General features: G+C 47.2%; 1 protein-coding gene across 1 annotated transcript in view; it reads right to left on the bottom strand.

Moving 5' to 3' along the window:
* NAA15 (N-alpha-acetyltransferase 15, NatA auxiliary subunit) overlaps positions 1 to 27,607 on the bottom strand; it is a 79,922-nt gene that overhangs the window by 25,039 nt on the left and 27,276 nt on the right. Inside the window, exons 6-18 of the mRNA XM_044300869.1 lie at positions 23,835 to 23,988; positions 23,512 to 23,631; positions 22,396 to 22,491; positions 22,198 to 22,304; positions 12,937 to 13,009; positions 10,751 to 10,920; positions 10,369 to 10,521; positions 10,104 to 10,232; positions 7,651 to 7,864; positions 2,613 to 2,806; positions 2,302 to 2,410; positions 2,114 to 2,212; positions 1,574 to 1,717 (exon numbers count right to left, since the gene is read on the bottom strand). Of these exons, the coding sequence (XP_044156804.1) occupies positions 1,574 to 1,717; positions 2,114 to 2,212; positions 2,302 to 2,410; positions 2,613 to 2,806; positions 7,651 to 7,864; positions 10,104 to 10,232; positions 10,369 to 10,521; positions 10,751 to 10,920; positions 12,937 to 13,009; positions 22,198 to 22,304; positions 22,396 to 22,491; positions 23,512 to 23,631; positions 23,835 to 23,988 (1,762 nt within the window). The remainder of the gene's footprint in view (positions 1 to 1,573; positions 1,718 to 2,113; positions 2,213 to 2,301; positions 2,411 to 2,612; positions 2,807 to 7,650; positions 7,865 to 10,103; positions 10,233 to 10,368; positions 10,522 to 10,750; positions 10,921 to 12,936; positions 13,010 to 22,197; positions 22,305 to 22,395; positions 22,492 to 23,511; positions 23,632 to 23,834; positions 23,989 to 27,607) is intronic.

Consider the following 27,607-nt stretch of genomic DNA (forward strand, 5'->3'; position numbering starts at 1 on the left):
GTCTCACCTGCTGGTGTCCTTTTTACACGTTTTTATAAGTATTGTATGAATTAAATAAAGTACCGTATTTTTCGCCGTATAAGACGCACCGGCGTATAAGACGCACCTAGGTTTTTGGGGAGGAAAATAAGAAAAAAAATATTTTGAACTAATTGTGGTCTGTGGGTGATGCACTGTTATGGGGATCTGTGGATGACGCACTGTTATGGGGGATCTGTGGGTGACACTTATAGGGGATCCTCTCTGGATGGCGCTGTTATGAGGATCTGTGTATGACAGTTATGGTGGGGATCTGTGGATGACACATATATAGCATCTTATGCTATGTGTCATCCACAGATCCCCTCCATAAGTGTGGGGGTCGCATTTGCTTTTATAATGGGGGTGGGGGTCGCATCTGCATTTATAATGACAGCGGGGCCCGTGCAGTGACTGTATTCTACTACACGGGCCCCGCTTACTGTACAATCATATCCCTAATACCGTAGTTAATTGTTGTGTGCACTGCATGTAAAAGCATAATGAGCGATGATGAGCGCTATTACTTACAATTAGAAGCGCTTGCCGTTCGGAGCAGGGAGGAGGGAGGAGGCAGGAGGCAGGCCGGGAGGACGGGCGCTGGCAGTGTGAGTCATCCGTCATGCGCCCACGCCGCCTGCTTCATTCGCCTCCTCCCTCCTCCCTGCTCCGAACGGCAAGCGCTTCTAATTGTAAGTAATAGCGCTCATCATCGCTCATTATGCTTTTACATGCAGTGCACACAACAATTAACTACGGTATTAGGGATATGATTGTACAGTAAGCGGGGCCCGTGTAGTAGAATACAGTCACTGCACGGGCCCCGCTGTCATTATAAATGCAGACGCCGGCCCCCAGCCCCTCCTCCCTCACAGCTGATATACCCGCCGCACGGCATCGCGGCGGGTGTATCATTGAAAACTAAGCAAAATCGGCTACATTCGCCGTATAAGACGCACTGCTATTTCCCCCCCACTTTAGGGGGGGAAAAAGTGCGTCTTATACGGCGAAAAATACGGTACATATATTTTTTCAATCTCTATGGAAGAAATTTTTCTTTGGTGGGGCTGTTGGATAGACTTGATTTCTTCCAACTTATGTATTCATTGACTCCCTGGTTTATAATTTGGTGTGCAAAAATGCTGTGTGTAAAAGTGGCAAAAAATAAAATAAAAATTTTAGCACAACACAAGCTGGGCACAACACACTGGTCACTGAAATGGCATATCTGTGGAAAACCTACACTACACAATGCTTCAGTGCAGTGTATTATACCCGTCAGCATTACACTGACAGGGAGCCTTTAAGACCCCATAACCATCCCATAATTGTGTTTCCAGGGGCCTATAAGACTTGACAATACAACTGGTCGTAATTGACCATGGTACCTAAGGGGTAAATGCCAACTGAAATGCCTTTCATGTCCTAACAGACTGCCATGTCTATTAGGACCTGAAACTGCAATACAGTGACAGGAAGCAGTTAATGAGTCAAATTGCTCTGGTTTTTCGCAGCAGTCTCCCCATGTAGGACATCCGTAAAGTTGAGAACCTACCTGCTAATCTGTGTGGTATCGAGCCAATATTCTCCTTCAGGAAAGTGTTATTAAAGTTTGTAGGACTTGTTTCACCAAAAAGTCTGTTCACCTCTTGCTTTAATACTGTTCTAACGGATTCATTTAGTTCTTTGCTCTCAGACACTGTTAGAAGGTGGAAAGACCAAAAAAAAAAATTGATTAAGTGGTGGTTTCAAAGGGTTAAAAAAAAGAAAACCTGATGCAAGCCTAACAGCAGCTTAAAAACGCATGTGCAGCATTATAGCTACCTATAAAAGATCCATGTATATATTAGATACTGCAGAAGAAAATATCAGCAGAAACTGTAGTAAATATCCAAGGCTGACCCTTGAGCTTTTGCCATGGTTTTGCATTTTGCAGCCTTGCCCGTGGCTTTAACCCCATTCAGTAGGTCTAAGCAACATGTGGACACCAGTCACGGTTAACATTCAGAAAATCTTTACAGAAATCATTCGTGGTTGGATGAATGGTGGCACGGACTCCCATAGAGAGCCATGACATAATATTACCGTACCTTACCTGCACTAAAGAAGCGGACCAAACACTGGTGGAGCCAAGGATGATTTGAGTCTATGGCAATTGCTCTCTTCACAGATTGCAACATTAAAAGGAATTTTTCTTTAAAAAGTAAGAAACGGAAAACAGGTCAGTTGTCGTTACCTTACATCACTGCAAGCACAATTCCATCGTCATACAGATCACCTTACCTTTCCTGAAGTAAATTTCAAAGGCATAGAGATGTGTTTCTATTTTGTTCTTGACCAAGTTCTTCAAAGGTGTTAAAAATTTGATTGCTTCTTCCAAGGGATTGTCAACCTGTTTTACAGATCAGAACGGTGTATAAGCATCGCTACAAGCCACACTAGTCATTCATTCAGGCTGTCTGACTTGTTTCCTATCGTCTGCACTAATATCCATCTTTATCAATCGCTGACAAGTCTCATTCAGGTCAGCTTACCTAGCGTCAAACAAAAGAAGAAGAAAAAATAAGCACGCTCTTCATCCGTGACTGCAATACCTTGGCCAGCTTTTCAGGAATAAGCTCTTCTTTTGGGCCACCAATTTCTTCATCATCATCCTCCTTTTTCTTCTTCTGGTTCCGCTGCTGCTTCTCCTTCTCGGCATTCTTCTTTTCCTCTTCTAGCTGAGCTTTCTTCTGGGCTCTCCTTTGTTTGTTTCGCAGCTTCTTCAGTTCCTTGTCAGACATATTTGCTACAACACAGACATGAAAAGTTGCATAAGGCCTCATGCACACGACAGCATTTCTTCACGGTCCACAAAAACAGGGTCCGTAGGTCCGTGACCGTTTTTTCGTCCGTGGGTCTTCCTTGATTTTTGGAGGATCCACGGACATGAAAAAAAAAGTCGTTTTGGTGTCCGCCTGGCCGTGTGGAGCCAAACGGATCAGTCCTGAATTACAAAGCAAGTCAATGGGGACGGATCCGTTTGACGTTGACACAATATGGTGCAATTGCGAACGGATCCGTCCCCAATTGACTTTTAATGTAAAGTCAGGAGTCCCTTTATACCATCGGATCGGAGTTTTCTCCAATCCGATGGTATATTCTAACCTGAAGCGTCCCCATCACCATGGGAACGCCTCTATGTTAGAATATACTGTCGGATATGAGTTACATCATGAAACTCAGATCCGACAGTATATTCTAACACAGAGGCGTTCCCATGGTGATGGGGACGCTTCAGGTTAGAATATACTAAAATACTGTACATGACTGCCCCCCCCCCCCTGTTTTTAACTCATTGGTGGCCAGTGGGCCCCCCCTCCCTCGTAGTTAACTCGTTGGTGGCCAGTGGGCCCTCTCCCCTGCCTATTAAAATCCCCCCCCCCCCCCAATCATTGGTGGCAGTGGAGAGTACCGATCGGAGTCCCAGTTTAATTGCTGGGGCTCCGATCGGTAACCATGGCAACCGGGACGCTACTGCAGTCCCGGTTGCCATGGTTACTTAGCAATTTGTAGAAGCATCATACCAGTAGGAGGAGCTCCCGGCCGGACACAGACATTGCAGCTCGCAGGTAAGTATGATGCTTCTACAAATTGCTAAATAACCATGGCAACCGGGACTGCAGTAGCAGGAGGGGGGCCCACTAGCTACCAACGAGTTAACTACAGGGGAGGGAGGAGGGGGGCCCACTGGCTACCAACGAGTTAACTACAGGGGAGGGAGGAGGGGGGCCCACTGGCTACCAACGAGTTAACTACAGGGGAGGGAGGAGGGGGGCCCACTGGCTACCAATGAGTTAACTACAGGGGGGAGGGGGGGTCTGCACCCCAGCAGCACCTGCCAGGCAGCAGTCATGTACACAGTTCTTTTAGTATATTCTAACCTGAAGCGTCCCCATCACGGTGCATTTTCCGATTTTTCCACGGGCCCATGAAATAAAAACGGCACAACGGCCACGGATGCACACAATGGTCGTGTGCATGAGGCCCAATATGGAAGTTTTTGAGGCACACACAATTCTGTCAACTATAAATCTCACAAGCAGAAAACAGCTTTGATCGTTTTCTTGGCTGCCTATTGTCTACTCTCCCTGTTGGCCTACGTTTAACGTATATGTTGGAAGAAAAAAAGGATGCAAAAGCACAGTACACTACACTTTCCATCCTGCAACAAAAACGTATGTTAATGTATACGGTTTCTGTTACAATGGAACTCTAAGGTGATGGATGCCAAAGTAGGTCATCCATCGGCGGCATCCGTTTAACGTATTCTAAATGTAACAAAAAAAAACGTGATCTGAACCCAGCCTAATATATATGTCAGAGGTGGGACCCGCACCTATTTAGAGAACAAGGCCCCCAAAGAGAAGGAGAGTACACCGCACATGCACTGTGTTCTTCATTCACTGCTATTGGAGTTGTGAAAAAAGCAGAGTGTGCTCGCTTCACTATTTTCAGAACTGGTGAATAGAGGTTGGCCACGCACGTGCGGCTGTTCACTTCAGAAAGCCCCTTCTGGAGATAGGTACAGGTCACATCTGGGACCTGTTCATATCTGATTTCCAGTGATATGCCATCAATGTTCCTGATTAGTAAATGTGTGCTAGGAGGAAAATTCTGCCACAAGTGTTTTTTTTTAATTAAATTAAAATTAGGGATCAACTGATATTGATTTTTTTTTTTAGAGAAGATACTGATAACCTGTGAATTTTCAGGCCGATAGCTTACACCGATATTCTGTGCATTTTCATTTTTGAAAAAAAAATAAAAAATTTCCTACACAAATCTGCTGTTAAATGAACATGTTAGGCTCCTTTCACATCACCGTTTCTCCTTTCCATTCTCTGGCTCCGTTGAGGAGCAGGAGAACAGAAAGGACAGATTCTGCAGATAACTGAGACCTAACGGAGCCTAAAGACCCCATAGACTATAATGGGGTCCGTTCGGTGTCCGCTCGGAATATGATTTTTGAGAGGAGACGAAAGTCCTGCATGCCAGGAAAGGAGAAACAGTGATGTGAAAGGAGCTTAAATTGTTAACGTTTAGCTTATTTTGGAAATCTCTCTTTTTTATTGGTAAATAAAAATAAATACAGAAACAGTCAGATTGCACCACTTTTTTTTTTTTTTTATAAATATCAAATCAAAAAGGTAAGAACAACAATGTTCAATTGCACATAGACACATAGTCCATACTTAGATGAAATCATAGGCTACTTTCACGCTCACGTTTGGTGCAGATTCATCATGGCTCTGCACAGACCAATCCGTTCAGATATTACAACTGTCTGCATCCGTTCAGAACGGATCCGTTTGTATTATCTGTAGCATAGCCAAGACGGATCCGTCTTTAACACCATTGAAAGGCAATGGGGGACTTATCAGTTTTCTATTGTTTGGCTCAGTTTCATCAGACTGACACCAAAACTCTGCAGGCAGTGTTTTGGTGTCCACCTCCAAAGCGTAACGGAGACAGAACAGAGGCAAACTGATGCAAACTGATGCATTCTGAGCCGATCCTTTTCCATTCAGAATGAATTAGGGCAAAACTGATCCAGAAAGCCAAAAACGCCAGTGGGAAAGTAGCCTTAGTAAAATGAGCAGCAATGATATAGGCAATAATATCAAAGGGACGCTACAGTATATATAAGCAGGGCATCAAAACCGCTTCATTAAGCTATATTTGTTTTGTTGCCAAACTGCTTAGCCTTAAAGGGATTCTGTCACCTCCCCTCAGCCAAAAAACGATTTAAAAGCAGCCATGAAGCACAGCTTACCTGGATTAAGCTGTGCTGTTTAATCTTGAAATCCGTCCAGCAGTTACTTTAAAAAACGACTTTGATCAATAAGGAAATGCGTCCTGAAGGTGCCCAGAGGGGCGTTTTTTTCTTCCTAGTGAGCCCAGTACCGCCCCTCTTTCAGTGCCCAGCCCGCCTTCCTTGTATTTTCTAACTGCCGCCCCCAGCCTGCCACAGCCTCTCCTGCCTCTCCTCCCCCTCCCTCACGCCGAACGAAGTCTCGCACAGGCGCAGTACCCACTGAGGGCTGCGCCTGTGCGATCATCAGGAGACTGAGGGCGGCAGCTTCATCTTCGTCACTGGGCATGCGCCGAGCCCAGTGACGTCCGATGCTCGCTCTTCCCTCAGTCAGCAGGGAAGAGCAAGCATCGGACGTCACTGGGCTCGGCGCATGCCCAGTGACGAAGATGAAGCTGCCGCCCTCAGTCTCCTGATGATCGCACAGGCGCAGCCCTCAGTGGGTACTGCGCCTGTGCGAGACTTCGTTCGGCGTGAGGGAGGGGGAGGAGAGGCAGGAGAGGCTGTGGCAGGCTGGGGGCGGCAGTTAGAAAATACAAGGAAGGCGGGCTGGGCACTGAAAGAGGGGCGGTACTGGGCTCTCTCAGAAGAAAAAAACGCCCCTCTGGGCACCTTCAGGACGCATTTCCTTATTGATCAAAGTCGTTTTTTAAAGTAACTGCTGGACGGATTTCAAGATTAAACAGCACAGCTTAATCCAGGTAAGCTGTGCTGCATGGCTGCTTTTAAATCGTTTTTTGGCTGAGGGGAGGTGACAGAATCCCTTTAATGTCAAAGTTTTAAAAACAGTTTAATGCATATAATAAAGAATATTACATTTAAAACAAGATAAATGTTGAGTAACTTAACCTTTAAGGCTCCATTCACACGTCCGTAACATGTTTTGCAGGTCTACGGATTCGCAAAACACGGACAGCGGCAACGTGCGTTTCGCATTTTGCGTACCGCACACTGCTGGCACTAATAGAATATGCCTATTCTTGTCCACAATTGCGGACATGAATGTGTTCTATTTTTTTATGCTGCCCCATAGAAATGAATGGGTCCGCAATTCCGTTCCGCAAAATGCAGAATGAAATTGCAGATGTGTGACTAGACCCTTATAGTGCCACATCCAGCAGCGCCACCACCCCTCCCCCCCTCACTGACTACCATCTCCTGCTTGCTTATTATAATTTAGTATAGTTTCTTTATTAATGTATAATTTACATTTATAATATACTAGTGCCAAATGCCAATTTCCACACCATCCTTCCTCCTCACTGACCTCCAAGGGATTATCGTATAAGATGCATATATATGAAAACAGTTGAAGAGCAGCACACAAATAAAAACTGGTGCAATACATTGAAGCAGATCACGGACCTGGTCTTGGTAGATACGTGCAAAAAAGGCGCCTATGTTCTCTATGTGATCGGATATTTACGCAGGATGATAAAAATCATGTACACCTTTTGTATACCGTTTTTATGGATATTGATGTATAATTATGTAATCACTGTTAATCATGTATGCTATATAAGCACTTTATTTTGTATTATGGCTTGACAAAGGCTCCATGAAGTGAGCTGAAACGTTGCTGTTACCACAAGGGTTAATAAAATATTGTGATATAGTAGTTAGTGCCACCATGTGCCATCCACCACCACCACCCCTCCCCCACCTCAGTGACTGAAACAACATAGTATTAGATGAAAGAAAAGAAAATAACCTTGAGACGCAGTGTTTTGTTATGTCTTTATGGTAGGTTACGTTCTACGGAACAACTTTTCACATACCAGTGTCTGCCTCGCGCTCCTTATTCTCATCCGTTAAAGGGTTATCATGAAGTTTCAGGTAAATTTCTATTGCGATCCGTGCTGCTTTGAAGTAAAATGGATGTTGTCTTAGTACATCTTCTAACTTTAGCAAGTCCACATATGACCTGAGTGTAATTTTCCTCATACAGTAGGTGTGAAAATCAAACTGATCATCAGTGATTTCCACAAAATGCTGAAAAAAGAAAATAAAAAAATTTAGTTGAAAAGCAGTGTTCACATCCAGTTTTCCCTCTACATTTAGTGCGTATTCCGGGAAAGCTCCCAATGGCCATAACCTTTCATTTCCAAACAGAGCCCAAAGGAGTGTCCATTTGGCCTCTGTCAGGTGTATGTAAGAAAAACAAGGGATGGAATAGCACAGTAGACCCAGCTATTTCATAAAACAGGACCCAATAAATGCATACATTAACCAGATGTAATAACCAGCGGGTCCTCATGTCCTCCAAACCTGGAAACGCTGCTTGCCCTTTTTTTAGTACATTTTTATTGATTTGAATCAAAGTATAGAATTGTGACACAGAAATAAGAGTCAAAAATCTAATGGCATTCAGCATGACAAAAGAAAGTATCGCTATTGTTCATATATTAAACCAAATAAAAAAATAAAAGCAAAAATAACTAAACTTAAACCAGTAGAAAGAAGAATGACGTACCAAGTCCACATTACAACCTTCTGTTAACAAGTTTACTAGTCTACTATATCAGTCACAGGCATGAGGGTTGGAACTGTCTACATAAAGTCACAGTTGTAGGCAATAGGCATGGACACAACATTTGCCATAGGGACCAGTTACTTTGAAATGACCTGGAGCCACTTCTCTGGCATGCTATCACCATCTCAAATATGACATTTTGGGGAACCATCGAGTTTCTCTCTCCCCCTGTAGGAATCTATTTTCCACAGCCTTGCTATTAGTAATCAAGCTGAGTGGTAAACAATCGTTCTGCAATTCGAGGGGAATTAATCTATTATCACCAATAAGAGGTCAAATCGGGGGATACTTGATTAGTAGAAGGGTGTATATTTGTTTAATTAAAGGGGTTATCTGTGAAATGATAACAATGACCTATCCTCAGGATGGGTCATCATTATCAGATGGGCAGGGGTCAGCGTTCCAGCACCCCCACCTATCAGCTGTTGCAGGGAGTCGCTGTGCTCCCCTCAGCTCTGGGGAACTCAGCCGACTCTTGGCACCTTTCCAAGCACAGCGGCCGTGCTTGGTATTGCAGCTAAGCCTCATTCACTTTAATAGAGCTGAGCTGCAACTAGGCAATGTGACCGATGTACAGCGACATCACAAGGCCTAAGGGTCCATACACATGTCCGTATGTGCTTTGCGGATCTGCAAAACACGGACATCGGCAATGTGCGTTCCGCATTTTGCGGACCGCACATAAATCTCACTCTCATAGAAAATGCCTTTTCTTGTCCGTAATTGAGGACAAGAATAGGACAATATTTTTTTTATTTTTTTTGCAGAACGGTAGTGAGGATCCACAAATGCGGACAGTACATTCTGGCCCCATTGAAAATGAACGGGTTCGCACCTGTTCCGCAAAATTGTGGAGCGGATGCGGACCCATTTTGCAGAGTGTGAATGGACCTTTAGGCTAGGTCTACACGACGACATTTGTCGCGCGACATTTTGTTGCACCAATGTCGCGCGACAATTTTTATAATGGCAGTCTATGGTGTCGCACTGCAACATGCGACATGCTGCGACTGCGACAGTCGCAGAAAATCCATTCAAGATGGATTTTTCTGCGACTGTCGCGTCGCAGTCGCAACATGTCGCATGTTGCAGTGCGACACCATAGACTGCCATTATAAAAATTGTCGCGCGACATTAGTGCAACAAAATGTCGCGCGACAACTGTTGCGCCCTGTCGCGTGACAAATGTCGTCGTGTAGACCTAGCCTAAGAAGAGGCCGCAGTGCTTACTAAGCACCCGACGTCTTAACAGCTGATCGGCAGGGGTACGACATGTGAGGATAGGACATAAATTACTGAAGAACCCCTTTAAACCAGAAATATCGTGCCAAGGGGATTAATTTGGGGCATTTCCAAAATATATGGAGTAGTGACCCAATTTGCTGAATATTTCTCCAGCAGTAAAGCGATGACATAGGGTAAATGCACGATAGTCGTAAGTAGGTATATAGTACCACTGGAGTGAAACGCAGCTTATTCTTGACATTTTCCTCTGGCGACCCCCACACTTCGGCTGCCCCTGTGTAGGAGATATATTCCACTGTATGCCTAAAGCATTGTATCCCCCCCACCAAGTCACGGACAAAAATCCACATTGATTTTTTTTTCGATGCATGTGAACAAGGTTACAAAACCCACATTCACGTGCAAAGTAGATGGCTATACAGACCAATGTATCAGAATAATATATAGACTCACTCGTTCAATCTCGTGGCATTTCTTAAGTGCTTCACCAAACTTGTTCATAGATCTGTATGCCTGTGCACACTCTGTCTGGAACCACATACACTGCATCTCGTTCAGGTTTTCGACTGCAGATGTTCCCTCCTGAAAAAGGAAATGGCACTTTCTGAGCAAGAAGGACATTGACTGCTTTCATTTTACCGCACTGTTAGGTAGTAATATCTTTACCATTTCAGTTTAATGTCTGCATTAATATCTCTGAGCCTCAGAAAATACAAACCCTTGTAAACTTTGAGCACATTTCCTCTGCCTCCTTTATCATGTTGGCCTTCAGCATGTACTTTGCACATTTTGAGTTGATAAACCTATCTGCTGTGTCCAGAGCCTGCGCTTCATCCATCCATCGTGCAGCCTCTTTGATGTTACCAGCGTGCTAAATGATTAGAGAAAAACCACATTACAGTTAGTTTATACAAATGTAACATCTATCACATAAGCACGTGCGCTCCCACAACTATTCACTATGATATGCAGAACATTTCATAGTATACATATATAGAAAATACACATAGCTCCATATGCCTAATGCATGGTTTGAAACTATAGAGCATGTGAGACTTTCTCCTTTCTGAAGGTGCAAGGAACGACGCTTACTCCAATACCTTGTAGATTTTAGCTTTTACAAGGAAGAGTTCTATCAGGGTGGGTGTGCTCTCTATGGCGGCATTTATGTATTCCAGAGCCAAGGAAGGCTGCCCAATCTTATCATAGTGCTGAGCCAAGTAGTACTGAACCCACAGTAATGTAGTTGGAGGTTCTTCTTTACCATCATCTATGGGAGAAAGAAATCTTGTTCAAGCATTGAATAAGATTTTACATATACTTTATAGTTATGTCTACAGAGCTGTGTGAAGGTTCATTTTCTTCAGGGTGGTTTGTAGTTTTTACGGATAACATTTTGGAGTGTGTATGACTTTTTGATAATTTTATTCATATTTTTTAGTGAGGTTAAGAAATGGGAAAAAAAAAATGACCAGGCCATTTTGATTGTTTCCATTATTCCATTTGTCATATGGGATAAACACATTTATATTTTGACAGTTCGGGTGCTTTGGGATGTGGAGGTGCAATTGTCCTTCATTTTTCACTGTTTACTTTTATTACCAAGAAAGGTGGTGATCAGAATTTTTTTTTTTTTGCGAAATTTTCTCTTACACTTATATAGGGGACATGAAAATGCGATTGTCCGATTGCTTTGTCCTTTAGGGTCTATTCAGACGTCCGTATGCATTTTGCGGATCCGCAGAATACAGACACCGGCAACGTGCGTTCCACATTTTGCGGACCGCACATCGCCAGCACTATCATAGAAAATGCCTTTTCTTGTCCGCGGACAAGAATAGGACATGTTCTATTTTTTTGCGGAACGGAAGTGCGGAGTCGCAAATGCGGACAGCACATTCCGGCCCCATTGAAAATTAATGGTCAGCATCTGTTCTGCAAAATTGTGGAACGGATGCGGACCCATTTTGCGGACGGGTGAATGGACCCTTAGATTGTAGCACTGCAGTCTAGGGCAGTGTTTCCCAACCAGTGTGCCTCCAGCTGTTGTAAAACTACAACTCCCAGCATGCCCGGACAGCCTTTGGCTGTCCGGGCATGCTGGGAGTTGTAGTTTTGCAACAGCTGGAGGCACACTGGTTGGGAAACACTGGTCTAGGGAACATTGTTGTGGCAGGCAGACATAGGAACCTCTAGAACAGGGGTCAGAAACTCTAGCTATTGTGAAACTACAATTCCCTGCTGGGAGTTGTAGCTTATGCCGGAGGCTGCCAACCCATGCTCTAGAAGGCTCAATGTTACTACAGTGAATTAACAGCTCCTTCGATCCCAGCGCAGAAGAGCTGTTCAGGCCCCTGGAGCACAGCGCTCTCAGGTGAAAGCTTCTCAGATGTTGTGGTCACAACGGACTATTGCATCTGAGGGGTTAGATGTCTGATCGCATTTTTGTTGATCAGACAAACTTCAGGTGTCTCTGGTTTAGAACATCAGACACTCTGCAGTCGGCTGCTCACTCAGTGAAGGAGACTGCTGTGTTTACATGCAGAGATGTCCTTCACAGTATGAGGACGAGGGATCACTATTGTTTCTGGGCAGCAGATTACTGCTTAGACTGCACGATCTGCTGCCAAGGAAACAATTTGTGGTGCCTGCACGAGTGTCAGGATCACCCGTTGAACGACTGTTTTACTTCATCCGGCGATTGGCAGCACATTTAGACAGGCAGATTGTCAGGAACAAGCATTTGCAGGAAAGTTTGTGCCCGATTATCGGGTAGTGTAAATCCACCTTTACTCCTGCTCCAAATCCTATAAACCTATACATCACAGAGCTCAGCTTCTCGCCTTCTATTTTATACTGCTCTCAGATAGGACAGCAGATATCACAACACGTCAATCTAACGGAATTCCACTGGACTGGTGTATTTAGCTCTCGTATGCTGACACATGACCCACTGGGTGTATTTCTGTCCACATGCCGTGGACAATAAGCTATTTTCATCCACAAGACGACTGATCACTGGAAGTTTAGTTTGAACGGTTATGCTTAAAAAGGTGCAGAAACTCTTCCTATAATGATCCTAGGTCCTGGCAGCAAACATACAGGTTGCATTTCGGAGGAGCTCAGATCACAGTGTTGGATGGTAATATAAAAGTTAAAGTAACCGTTTACTTGTATACGGTGCTGCACACCTATTGGTCTGGTTGGTAAACTGGATACATTGCTGTCTGGGTGTACATATACATCATATTTTGCATACATATCAAGTCACTTAAAATATACAAACCGTTTATGTTGAACAGCCGGCAACTTTTCAATGATGTATCATAACCTAATATAAGGTCTTCAATAATCTCCACCTAAGAAACATAATAAAAGTAGATAACTGCAGCAGTCCACTAGAAAACTAACAAATCACCCACGCAACTTCAGGGTTTTTAAATAAAAAATTTAGGAACTGTCCTTGAATAAACCACAAACTGGTGACGCCCTTGATCAGGCTGAAATATGCCAGCCATGCATGATTTTAATGATGTGTAAAAGTGCTTATGGTATGGCATAAGGTTTCCTTTACCCCTATAGTAGAGGTCTCCTGTAATTTCCCCTTTCATTCATCCATCTTCAGGAAACCTGACTTCTGCTTAGTGGATCTAATACTGCCAGAGGAAATCTATGTGTGTGGGCTGCATTTCTGGGTTATTATATTCCCTGTGTGAATAAGAAGTGGTGAGTGACTGCTTGCAGAGCTGTAGACAATCTCATTCCACCAAGCAGCCACAAAATAAGAAAAATTTGGTTAGTTTTTTTAAATTGTCTCAAAGAATCTAAAACATACGAAGCAACGTCACTAGGGGTGTTAAATTTCCTACCATTCAGTTTCCACAGCTCCTAGGCAGGCTATGTGCCTCCATAATAAGACAATTCAATTTACATTCACTGGGACAATTGAATGTAAGGTGGATATAACCTTTAAAGGGGTTCCTTAGCTTTTTCTTACTGATGATCTATCCTTTGGATAGGTCATCAGAATCTGAACTGTGAAGGTCCGAAATCTGGGACCCCCGCTGATCAGCTGTTTGAGAAGGTAGGCCTCTGACGTCACAAAGGATAGATCATCAGTAAGAAAAAAGGTAAAGAAACTAAGTTTAAACATGGCAATTACCGGTACTCTGCATGTGTCTACACATTTCTCAATGGGATAAAATTCATGCGAGTTACAGAAGGGCGAAACTTTACTAATGCACATTTTGAAAACATCAAAAATCACTTTTTTTTTAAATTAAAATTTCAAGTAATTACAAAACTCCGGCAGCAACAGTAAACATACTAAAACAACAAAAGAAGAAATGACCCCGACCACTCTTCTCCCCTGCTGCGGTCCCAAGTTACCATGTCCGTTTTCCTAGAGGCAGCAGCGATTTACCATACACACCACATCACCGCTGCTGACAATCAGCTGGCTCAGCAGTCATGTGCCATATTGAGGCTAGTGATCGGCTGCTGCACTGTGACCAGAGTTGTACGGACATCACTACTGCAGTCAGGATGATGACATTATTCTTGCAGAGGGGGACAATGGAATCAGCATGGGAAAAAAAATGGTGAGAATCATTTATTTTGCTATTTTAGCACATTTAATGTTGCCGCCAGAGTTTTCACTCACCCCTTAAGGACACATGACGTACCAATACGGCATGTTTCCCGAGTCCTTAAGGACCCATGACGTACCGGTGCGTCATGAGTTTAAAATGCTATTGCGGCAATGCGGGGGTTAATCGGAACAGGATGCCCGGGCATCCTGTCACAACGCCGGGGGGGGATCATATGACACCCGTACGGACCACTGTATGGAAAGGGTGAACAGGGAGCTCCCTCTCCTATCGGGGGGCTGCTGTGCCTTTGCAGCCCCCAGACAGGATGGGGTCACACAGGGAGGGAGGACCCCCTCCTTTCCCTTCCCCGTCTGCTCAGTTGTGGCAGACGGGGAAGGTTCCCATGGCAACAGGAAGCCTTCTCTAAAGGCATAGATCTGTTCAGACAAAGTGTAAGTAAAATACAGTACAATACACTATATAGTGTACTGTACTGTATTATACAGACATCAGACCCACTGGATCTTCAAGAACCAAATGGGTCTGGGTCCAAAAAAAATATATTTTTTTTTTTAAAGTGAAAATAAATAATAATCACTGAATAATAAAAAATTTAAAAATAAAATACACTACCCATATTGGGTATCGCCGCGTCCGTAACGACCTGAACTATAAAACGGTCATGTTACTTTCCCCGCACGGTGAACGTCAAAAAAAAGGAGATTTTTGTGAAACTCACCTGTAAAATCTTTTTCTCGTCTTTTCCATTGGGGGACACAGACCATGGGTATAGCTTAGAGGTATTAGTAGGAGGGACACTATGCAAATGAAAGAGCTCCTCCTCCTCGGGCTATACCCCCAGACTCCACCAGGAGGAACTCAGGCGTTGCACAAGCAGTAGGAGAAGGAGCAAGAAAAAATCATGGAAACCATCGGACCAAGCCATAAGGTCCAACCAGAAACAGAAAAACTGAACTAAAGACCCCTCCTGCAACAGGAATAATGGGTGGGAGCTGTGTCCCCCAATGGAAAAGACGAGAAAAAGATTTTACAGGTGAGTTTCACAAAAATCTCCTTTTCTCGTGCTTTTTTCCATTGGGGGACACAGACCATGGGACGTCCAAAAGCAGTCCATGGGGTGGGAAAAAATACCAGCACCGCCAGGAGGAACGCCCCAACGGTCAAACAGGAACCACAGCCTGCAAAACCCTGCGGCCAAAGCCGCATCAGCCGAAGCCAGTGAATGCAACTGACAAAAATTTGCAAAGGTATGCAAGGACGACCAGGTGGCCGCCGTACACAGCTGAGACGCAGAGGCACGACTGCGTCTTGCCCAGGAAGCCCCCTCCGCCCCAATGGAGAGAACGGCAATTCTAGCCGGGGGAACTCCACCACAAGCGTGACAAGCCTGCGGAAATAGCCAAGCAGATCCAGAGCGCCAAGAACGGCGGACGGAAGCAGTAGCCGCGAGACACACCTCCAGGACCCGTACAACATCCAGGGAATGCAGAGTGCATTCCTTGGGGTTAGCCGGAGAAGGACAAAAGGAAGGCAGGACAAGATCCTCATCAAGGCGGAAGGGAGAGACCACCCTGGGCAAAAAGAAGGGGACTGGACGGAGCACAACTTAATCCTGGTGGAAAACCAGAAAGGCTCCTGACAGGAAAGAGCGGCCAGCTCCGACACCAGTCTGACTTAAAAGCTCGTGATGGGACGTGAACTCACAGCCACTGCATAATAGCCCAGAACTTTAATCACTACGCTATGTAGCTGTATCAGAAGCTATGGTCACAAGGAAGTCCAGATGAGAACAGTCAGAGAGACCCTCCTCAAAGGCTCGAAGGGGGCCGACTGCAGAGCGCGCAGAACCAAATTGAGATCCCAAGGAGACAAAGGGGGAACATACGGGGAACCGAATGCGCCACCCCCGAAGAAAGGTCACCACCGGACCCTTAAGAGCAAGGGACCTCTGACGGCCCGCGCCGAAACCTGACCTTACAGGGAACTAAGCGACAGTCCCTGCACAAGCCCAGACTGAAGAAAAGACAGTACCATCAAGATGGAAAACCGAAGGGGAGGGAACCCCGAACCCTCAAAAAAGGATAGGAAGGCCATCCAGGTACGATAGTAAATCCGGGAGGAAGAAGACTTCCCCGGACTGATCATGGTCCTAACCACTGAATCCGAGAACCCCATCTTTATCAGGATGGCGGTTTCAACAGTCACGCCGGTAAACGAAGAGACCGCAAATTCCGGTGGAAGAACGGGCCCTGAGACAGTAGGTCCTGTCCGTCGGGAAGAGGCCATGGGGCGTCCGCCAGCAACCGAGCCACGTCCGAAAAAACCACGCGCGGCGAGGCCACTCTGGGGTGATGAGAACGGTCGGAGTCCCTTCCGCCTCGAACTGGCGTAGACCCTTTGGTAGGAGAGGAAAACAGAGGAGGCTGAAGTCCTGCCACGGAGACACCTGCGCATCCATCCGTACGCCTCCGGATCTCGGGCGCGAGCCAGGACCACTGGGATCTTGTTGTTGAACCCGGACGCCATTAAGTCCACATCCGGACGGTCCCATCTGTGGCAGATTTCCTCGAACCCTTCTGGATGCAGAGACCACCCGCTTGGATCCACCGTGTTGTGGCTTAGAAGGTCCGCTGTCCAGTTGTCCACTCCTGGAATGCAAACTGCTGACAACACCGGAACGTGCGTCTCCGCCCAAGTCAGAATTCTCTTCACCTCCTGCATCACCATCCGGCTGCGGGTCCCGTCCTGATGGTCGATATAGGCCACGGCCGCGGCATTGCCCGTTTGAACCCGCACTGGGAGGCCCGCAAGGAGAGAGGTCCAATAGGAGAGAGAGAGCGGAAAAAATCGCCCTCAGTTCCAGAAAGTTGATTGGAAGGCGAGACTCTGCCGCCGACCAAATTCCTTGAACCGTGCGAGACTGGAAAACGCCCCCCCAACCCAGGATGCTGGCATCGGTGGCGGCGATCGTCCAGGAGAATGCGAGAAAGGAACTCCCCGACCTCAGGTTCTTTGGGAACAGCCACCAAGGGAGAGCTGCCCGAACCCGCTGAAAGGTAAAGGATCTCCTGTTGCGCCAGGCGAGTGTGAAACTGGGCATATGGAAGGCCTCGAAAGAGGCTGCCATAAGACCCAGGACCTGCAAGTATTCCCGAATGGAGAGGCACGGGGAGCGCAGCAGATGCGACACTGCCCCCTGGACCTGGGAGGACTTGAAGGCTGGTAGAATACTTAGGCAGCCGAGGTGTCCAAAATCACCGTCCGGAAGGAGAGCCTCTGGGACGGGAAGAGGCAGGAGTTTGGGAAAGTTACCAGCCAGCCGAACCGTTCCAGGGTCTGAACAGTGATCCGGACGCTGTCCGTGGTCTGCGGTAGAGAGGGGGGCCTCTATCCGGATATCGTCCCGATAGGGCAGCAAAGGAATGCCCCTGGTACGAAGAAGCGCCATGAGCGGTCCAGGACCGTGGCAAGGACCCGCGGGGTGGTCGCCAACCCGAAGGAAGGGCGACAAACTGACAGTGTCGACCCATAATGGCGAAGCGCAGGAATCGATGGTGGGATTCCGCAATCAGGGACATGTGATAGGCCTAGGAGCAGCAGGGCGGGCTGACTGGGCCCTCTAGTGCCGGGAAGGCTGGTGCAAAGGAAGGGCTCTTTGCGGGCGACCTGAGACCCCCGGCGGAGGAAGCAGGCGACGGCCTACCAGATGAGAAACGGCAAAAGGCATGCAGAGATGAACTCGTCCAGCTGATCCCCATAAGGTCTGGAAACCCCAAAGGGGAGATTAGCAAGGGAACGCTTGGTGGAGGCGTCAGCATCCCACACCTTCAATCAAATCTCTTCGCGCTGAGTGACAGAGATGGCCAACCTGCGGGCAAAGAGGGAAACAATGTCCCTAGAAGCTTCGCAAAGAATCTTAGAAGCCTGAGACATCTGGAGAACCAACTCCAGTGTGTTAGTAGCCGCATCTCGTACCGCCAGTTCCTGGTGGTGGTGTTGTAACCACACCGAGAGAGCACTGGCTACCCCTGCTGAGTGAAAGGTAGGTCACAGGGACGCGCTGCCAGCGAAAAAAGGACCTGGAAGAGAGTCTATGCGTCTGTCTACAGCATCCTGGAAAGAGGAACTGACTAAGACAGGAAGGGCCACATAATTGGCTAATCCGGCCACCGGAGGATCCACCTTAGGGGGAGGAGACACCTCTCCTCGCCGTCAGCAGGGAAAGGAAAGTATATTCATGCGCTGGGTGGTCGAGAACCTTATTAAGACCACCCCAGGCCCTGGACATGACCGCGGGAAAAAACCCTCATGGACCGGGAACATGGTAGTCTCCGACTGCCTGGACGGAAAAAGGGGGAACTCCTGACCAGTGGAAGGAGGAGAATCCCCTTGGAGAATAAAGGTGTCTCGGACAGTCACCACTAAGTCAGCCACCCTGGTGGAGAGCTTAGGCGAGGGGTCCCGCTCCATGACCTAATCAGAGCCGGAAATTCTCCTTCAGACTTGCGCTCCCTAAGGGAGGGGAGAGTCGCCCGAACGCGCCTCTAGACGAGGGGGGGGGGGGAGCCAGAGCCATCCGAGGAGGGATGCTGCTGCTCACGCTCCCTGTTAGTAGTCGGGCGTCTTCTGTGGAAAACCACTTAGAGAGGTGGTTGGCGTCACAGGATTTGAAAATGCCCTATAGTCCAAAAAGGACCTGGCTCGTCCGAGCCGGATAATTCTCCTTCGGATTACTCTCCCTAGGGAGGGGGAAGAGCAGTCCGCAAGCGCCACCGGCGAGGTGAGGGGGGTGGAGAGACGGAGACATCCGAGGTGGGATGCTGCCGCTCACGCTGCCTCTTCGTAGTCAGTCACCCACTGTGGGGACCACTGAGAGAGATGGAGTCGTTAGCGCCACAGGATTAAAGGACATGGTTGCCTTGGCGACTAAGACCAATTTAGCGGCCGCGCTGGACATGGCAGATGCCCAAGCGGGGACCGCAGGCCCCCAGGGACGTGGAGGAGGGTGGAGGAGGGGGTAAGGCAGGGATGCAGGTAATACTTATCTGCTCCTGCAGAACTTCTCCCTCGACTCCAGGACCAGCAGGGATGCACCTCATCAGGCTTCTGACTCCTTGTCCAGGAGTGCAGTGTTCTGGTGGAGGGTGGCAGCAGGAGACCCAGTAGCTGGTGGGATACCGGAGCTGCAGGTCGAGCCCGGATCCACTTGTCTTCTTTGGGGGGCAATGGAGGCAGCCAGGCAGCGTCCAAGGACGGCAGCGGGCATTCCACGGGGGACCAGGAAGGCGCCATGCCGACCTGTGTCCCCATCTAGAATAATATAAACAATTTTTGAAGGCTGAAAGGGGCTTTGAACTCAGAAAGCCTGGACATGGGGCAGCAGCAGCAGTACCACTGAGCTACCAGCTTGCCTGGCACAAAACGGAGTAGAGTGATGAGGAGCTGCACGGCCATGAGCAAACAGAGTCTCCGGTGTAAGGAGAGTCAGAGCGGCATGCCGAGGCTCCGCCTCCCCGAACGCGTCATTATGGCGCGAAAAAAGCGCGCGAAAAATAAGCGCGCGGGCAAAAATATGCGCGAAAATAAGCGCACGCGCGAAAATATGCGCGAAAATAAGCGCACGCGCGAAAATAAGCGCACGCGCGAAAATAAGCGCACGCGCGAAAATAAGCGCACGCGCGAAAATAAGCGCACGCGCGAAAATAAGCGCACGCGCGAAAATAAGCACACGCGCGCGGAAATAAGCGCGCGCGTGATTTAAACAAACACCACGTGGAGGAGCGGCCTGCCGGCGGGCGCTGAGGGAGCGCAGCAGCCAAGGCCCGACGAGAGAAGCGCTGAAGCCCACAGTTTAAGGGGGAAGAGATGCCAGTACTCCAGTGCCAAAATGAAGAAAGTGCCCCATCAGGATCCTTCTTCAAGTTCACCCAGGTAGCCACAGACAAATAGACACAGAGGGAGGGATTGGGCAACACTTATCTGCTCAGCATGCTCCCTCGATGTCCAGACCAGCAGGGATGCGCCTCTTCAGACTTCTGACTCCAATCCAGGAGAACAGTGCTCTGGAGGAGGGTAGGCAGCAGGCGTCCCAGCAGCTGGTGGGATGCCGGAGCTAACAGGTCGAGCCCGGATCCACTTATCTTCTTGGGGGGAAATGGAGGCAGCCAGGCAACGTCCCAAAGACGGCGGCGGGCACTCCACGGGGGACCAGGAAGGCGCCATGCCGACCTGTGTCCCCATCTAGAATAAAAAACAAAAAGGAGTAGAATCAGAGAGTGTCAACCTCCTTCACCAGACACTAAGCAAAGACTGGGTTCCTCCTGGTGGAGTCTGGGGGTATAGCCCGAGGAGGAGGAGCTCTTTCATTTGCATAGTGTCCCTCCTACTAATACCTCTAAGCTATACCCATGGTCTGTGTCCCCCAATGGAAAAAAGCACGAGAAATAAAAATTTAATAAAAACTATGAGGAAATTGAAATTTTGCCCACCTTACTTCCAAAAAAAGGTAATAAAAGTGATCAAAAAAGTCGCATGTACGCCAAAATAGTACCAAATCAAACAGTCATCTCATCCCGCAAAAAATCATACTCTACCCAAGATAATCGCCCAAAAACTGAAAAAAAACTATGGCTCTCAGACTATGGAGACACTAAAACATGATTTTTTTTGTTTAAAAAATGAAATCATTGTGTAAAACTTACATAAATAAATAAAAATTATACATATTGGGTATCGCCGCGTCCGTGACAACCTGATCTAATAAAAAATACCACATGATCTAATCTGCCAGATGAATGTGGTAAATAAAAATAAAAAAACGGTGCCAAAAAAGCAATTTCTTGTTACCTTGCCTCACAAAAAGTGTAATATAGAGCAACCAAAAATCATATGTACCCTAAAACTAGTACCAACAAAACTTCCACCCTATCCCGTAGTTTCTAAAATGGGGTCACTTTTTTGGAGTTTCTACTCTAGGGGTGTATCAGGGGGGCTTCAAATGGGACATGGTGTTAAAAAAAAAAAAAAAAAAAAAAAAAAAAAAAAAAAAAAAAAAAACAGTCCAGCAAAATCTGCCTTCCAAAAACCATACAGCGCACCTTTCCCTCCACGCCCTACTGTCTGCCAGTACAGTAGTTTACGGCCACATATGGGGTGTTTCTGCAAACTACAGAATCGAGGCAATAAATATAGTATTTTGTTTGGCTGTTAACCCTTGCTTTGTTACTGGAAAAAATTTATTAAAATTGAAATTTTGCCAAAAAAAAAGAGCAAAATTCTGAAATTTTATCACCATTTGCCATTAACTCTTGTGGAACACCTAAAGGGTTAACAACGTTTGTAAAATCAGTTTTGAATACTTTGAGGGGTGTAGTTTCTAGAAGGGGTCATTTTTGGGTGGTTTCTATTATGTAAGCCTCACAAAGTGACTTCAGACCTGAACTGGTCCCTAAAAAGTGGGTTTTAGAAAATTTCTGAAAAATTTCAAGATTTTCTTCTAAACTTCTAAGCCTTGTAACAGCCCCCAAAAATAAAATCATTCCCAAGTTGATCCAAACATGAAGTAGACATATGGGGAATGTAAAGTAATAACTATTTTTGTAGGTATTACTATGTATTATAGAAGTAGAGAAATTGAAACTTTGAAATTTTTTTACACATTTTGGGTAAATTTGGTATTTTTTTTATAAATAAAAATGATTTTTTTTTACTTCATTTTACCAGTGTCATGAAGTACAATATGTGACGAAAAAAAACCTCTCAGAATGGCCTGGATAAGTCAAAGCGTTTTAAAGTTATCAGCACTTAGTGGCACTGGTCAGATTTGCAAAAAGTCCTTAAGGTGAAATAGGGCTATGTCCTTAAGGCGTTAAGACAACCTGAAAGAACTTGATTATGTATACACTATAAAGCCTTAAACATAGAAATGTATGTACCTTCTCTTTGTCGCTGTACAGTGATCGCAGAGTGTTGAAAACAGGAGGGCATCCTTTACTAAAGTTCATCCTCAAATACTTATCCACACAGACTCTGAATTTTTCACCTGAGGGAAAATTTCAACTGTTCACATAAAAGCTCCACTCAATTTAAGAAACCAAAACTGTAAGACATTGTCCATAAGCCCTTTAAGTCACCTGTTAAGAAGTTTAAAGGCAATCGTCTTGGCACCAAACCCCTGGGATATTTAGTCCAACTGTCCTCATAAATCTTCAACCTTTCTTCCATAGTGGCTGCATAAAAGGGACAAAGGAACATTTTATTTAGAAAATGTATAGTGTGAGGTTAAAGATGTAGCGGAATTGCTGCAGAGAAGGAAAGAAAAAAAAAAAAACAATGATGTTTTCCAGAGCAATATGTCCTTCAGTGTTTCTGCACTGAGATGTACAAAAATGTCTAGTGCTTAAAGCTACAGAAAAGGTACTAGCTGCAGAAGCCATAGGCAAACATGGTGCCCGCTCGCACGTGCAGCGGACGTCATGGCCGGCAGGTGTCTGCTGTTTCTAACAGCAGAGACCCGCGGCTAATTACAGCATCTATTGGGTTCACAAACAAGGAAGCTTGCGTTTCCGAGTATCTTAAAATCCACGATTGTTTCTTTAATTGGCGTAATGCGCTGTTGCATCGCGCAATTGTAATACGTCATAATGTATCCTGACCAGTATTCACGGTTTTGTTTCTTTCTTATAGGTCTTATAAAATTCCTCAATAAAAAACTATTGAAATGAAAAAAAAAATTAAAAAAAAATGGATTTTGTACGATCAAATAGGAGTTTCAAAATCATTACAAAAAAGTAAAATAAAAATGTAAACATCATGGGTATCACCGTGACAGAAAATGCCCGTACTATTAAAATATAAAAATATTTTTTCCAATATGGTGTAAAGAAAAAAAAAAAAAAATTCCAGAAACTATATACACTGAACAGTGCAGAAGCAGACGCTTTGTACTCTGTAGTTTCCGGCACCAGCATACTTCACTTAAACGAGAGTTGTGCTGCAGTACTCTAGCACAGAGCTGTCCGCTTCCGCTTCCAGATTAGTATAGTTTCCAATATGGCGACTGCCCAAAAAAGCTGACTGGTGGGGGTGTCAGGTGTTGGACTCCCACAGATCTGAAATTGATGTCCTATCCTGAGGCTAGATCATCAATATCTAAGTATAGGAAAACACTATTAAATCACAATGTTTCCAACGGCTGCAAGAGTTATGATCTGGCCCTGCCACAAAATTATACTCTGATATAACCTTACCAGGATTAAGAGCTTTCTCTAAACCCTTGTAGTAAGCCCAATTCTCCGGGCTCCTTTCCAGCAAACCTCTGTAGACATCTGTAGCTTCTTCAAGGCGGCCCAACCGCTGCAACAAGTCACCTAAACAAGAGAAAAATAAATACATTGTAATAAACATGAGGCATAAAATGGACCATAAACAGTGATCTTTAATATAAAAAGAGTTCAAAAAACTCTTAGATGCAGGAAAACATCGTTAACTTGCAGATTAGTGTTGCTCATAAATGTGTTGCACCCGCAATTAAAACGATGTTCAAAGCACAAACTGCTCACTAGTAAGGTACCTTTAGTTTCTTCCACTGCCAGCTTGTCGCATATCTGCTTTTCATAGGTGCAGAGGTGATCCAGTGCCTCCTTGTAGAGCTCAGCTTCTCGGAGAACCTGGTTCTGATAGAGCAGTAGCTCACTATACTCATAGTCAACTTTGTCTGGCGAGGTCTAGACAGAAAGCACAATGGTTTTTAAATCAAAATGAAGCATATAGAGAGTGCGCTCAACAATGCTGATAGCAAGTAGTTTAAAGGGTTTCTACCACCAGATTTGGTCCTATTTAGCTGAATGACACTAGCGATGTGCTAGTGTCAGCAGTCCATAACAGTGTTCTTATCTGTCTGCTGCCGTTCACCTTAAAAACGTACTTTTATAGATATGCTAATGAGCCTCTAGGTGCTATGTGGGCGTCATTAGCACCTAGAGGGCTCCATCCACTAACCATTTCAGCCGCCCATCACGTCCCTCCAGCCCGCCCCGCTCCTGTTGATTGACGTGAAACTTCTCAGTATCTCGTACCAATTCCCGCGCCTGCGCCGTGCGCTTCTGTATTCTCCCGGCGCCGGCTTCCTCACTGCACCTGCGCTAACTACGTTACAGTGAGGAAGCCGGTACCAGGAGCGCGGCATTCACTCACTGCGCCGAATACAGAAGCGCACGGCGCAGGCATTGGTACGAGATACTGAGAAGTTTCACGTCAATCAACAGGAGCGGGGCGGGCTGGAGGGAGGTGATGGGCGGCTGAAATGGTTAGTGGACGGAGCCCTCTAGGTGCTAATGACGCCCACATAGCACCTAGAGGCTCATTAGCATATCTATAAAAACGAGATTTTTGTATAACTTACCAGTAAAATCTCTTTCTCGCTCTTCCTTGGGGGACACAGGAACTCTTGGGTATAGCTTATCTCCATAGGAGGCGTGACACTAAGTAAAAGACTGTTAAGCCCCTCCTCCAGCAGCTATACCCTCAGCCTGGAGAGAGAGACTTCCAGTTATGTGCCCAAGTAGTGCAAGACAAAGGCAAGGAGCAACCAAACCAATACCAACAAGTCAGAAAAAAACACCCGAAGGCCAACAAAAAAACAATGGGCGGGCGCTGTGTCCCCCAAGGAAGAGCGAGAAAGAGATTTTACTGGTAAGTTATACAAAAATCTCGTTTTCTCGCCCAATTCCTTGGGGGACACAGGAACTCTTGGGACGTTCAAAAGCAGTCCACAAACAGGGAGGGACCACAATCAAAAGCGAACCAGGCACCGTAAACATTAAGGCACCGCCGCCTGCAAGACCAAGCGGCCCAAAGCAGCATCCGCCGAGGCATAAGTGTTCACCCTGTAAAACTTGGTGAACGTGTGCAAAGAAGACCAGGTGGCCGCCTTGCACAGTTGTTCAGCCGAGGCACGATTACGCTGAGCCCAGGAAGCCCCGACCGCTCTGGTAGAATGAGCGGTAACACCAAAGGGCGGATCCCTGCCCCGAGCACGGTAAGCCTCAACGATAGCCATCTTGAGGAAGCGGGCAACAACCACCTTAGACGCCGCCAGCCCCCTGCGCGGACCCTCCGGAATCACAAACAGAGAATCCGAGCGTCGAAAGGGTCTGGTCACATCCAGGTAGATCCTGAGAGCCCGAACAACATCCAGACGGTGAAGCTCCCGCTCCCGGGGATGCGACGGGGACGGACACAGAGAAGGAAGGACAATATCCTCATTCAGGTGAAAGGCGGACACCACCTTCGGAAGAAATTCCGGAACAGGGCGGAGAACCACCTTGTCCTGGTGAAAAACCAAGAAGGGCTCCACGCAAGAAAGAGCCGCCAACTCAGACACACGCCGAAGAGACGTGATGGCGACGAGAAAGAAAACTTTGCAAGACAACAAGCGAGGGGAAACCTTGCGCAGAGGCTCGAAAGGGGAAGACTGGAGAGCCGCCAACACAACGTTAAGATCCCAAGCAGGAACAGGAGGACGATAGGGGGGAGCACAGTGAGCAACCCCCTGAAGAAAGGTCTTAACCGGACCGAGCGGAGCCAGAGGACGCTGAAAAAGGACCGAAAGAGCCGAAATCTGACCCTTCAGGGTACTGAGACCCAAGCCCAGAACCAGACCAGATTGCAAAAAGGATAAAACCGTAGGAAGGGAAAACCTCAGAGGGGGAGTCCCCAAGGTCTCACAGAAAGCCAAATAGGCCCGCCAGGTACGATAATAAATCCTGGCCGAGGCCGGTTTTCGTGCACGAATCATGGTACGGACCACGTCAGCCGAAAACCCCCGCCGCGTCAGGACCGCGGTTTCAATAGCCACGCCGTCAAACGTAGCGACCCTAAATGCTGGTGGAAGATCGGCCCCTGAGAGAGGAGGTCTTCTCTGAGAGGCAGAGGCAAGGGAGCGTCTGCCAGAAGCAACATAAGGTCGGCGTACCACGGACGACGCGGCCAGTCCGGGGCGATTAGGATTGCTGTCGTGCCCTCCGCCGCAATCTTCCGAAGGACACGCGGAAGAAGAGGCAGGGGCGGAAACACGTAGAGGAGCGAAAACTCCGTCCAGGGGAGGACGAGCGCGTCCGCGCCGTAAGCGTCCGGATCTTTGGCCCTGGCCACGTAGATGGGAAGTTTGTAGTTGAATCTGGAGGCCATGAGATCCACGTCCGGACGACCCCAACGGAGACAAAGAGACTCGAAGACGTCGGGGTGCAGAGACCACTCCCCCGGGTCGATCGTCGTCCGACTGAGGAAATCCGCCGCCCAATTGTCCACTCCCGGAATGTAAATGGCCGAAAGGGCCGGAACATGAACCTCCGCCCAGCGAAGGATCAGAGACACTTCCCTCATCGCCGCCGCGCTGCGAGTGCCCCCCTGGTGATTTATGTACGCCACAGCCGTGGCATTGTCCGATTGGACCCGAACAGGGCGACCCTGAAGCAACGAAGTCCAGTGTCGGAGTGAGAAGAGGATGGCCCTCAGCTCCAGAACATTGATCGGCAGTCTGGACTCCGACGGAGACCAAGTGCCCTGGACGGACCGAGGAGGAAACACTCCCCCCCAACCCCGCAGACTGGCATCGGTGGTAATCACCAGCCAAGTCATTGGCAGGAAAGACTTCCCCTGAAGAGGGGTCCGCAGCCACCAGAGGAGAGAGGAACGAACCTGGGGGGAAAGGGGAAAATGCCGATCCAGACTCTCCTGGGACTTGTCCCAAGCGGACAGAATGGCCGTCTGAAAGATGCGGGAGTGGAACTGTGCGTAAGGAATCGCCTCGAAGCAGGACACCATCTGTCCCAGGACCCGCATGCTGAACCGGAAGGAAGGGCGGCGGTGGGACAGAAGGCTCTGAACCGACCGGTGAAGGAGCTGGCGCTTTTCCAACGGAAGCCGAACCACCGCTGACTCCGTATCCAGCAGCATCCCCAGAAAGACCAATTGCCGGGAAGGAACAAGAGAGGATTTGGGCAGATTGATAATCCAACCGAAGCGGCGCAAGGTTTGCAGCGAGAGATCCACACTGGCGGAAGTCTGTGACAGAGAAGGCGCCTTGATTAGGAGATCGTCCAGATACGGAAGTAGAAAAACTCCCCTGGAACGAAGTAAGGCGAGGACGGGGGCAAGGACCTTCGTGAACACACGAGGGGCCGTCGCCAGCCCGAAGGGAAGAGCCACGAACTGGTAGTGGTCGGACCCCACTGCAAAGCGCAGAAAGCATTGATGACAACGCGCGATTGGAATATGAAGATAGGCGTCCTGGATATCGATGGAGGCCAGGAACTCCCCCTGTTCCAGAGAAGCCACCACCGA

This window comes from Bufo gargarizans, chromosome 1 (genome assembly GCF_014858855.1).
Source record: "Bufo gargarizans isolate SCDJY-AF-19 chromosome 1, ASM1485885v1, whole genome shotgun sequence".
NCBI lineage: Eukaryota > Metazoa > Chordata > Amphibia > Anura > Bufonidae > Bufo > Bufo gargarizans.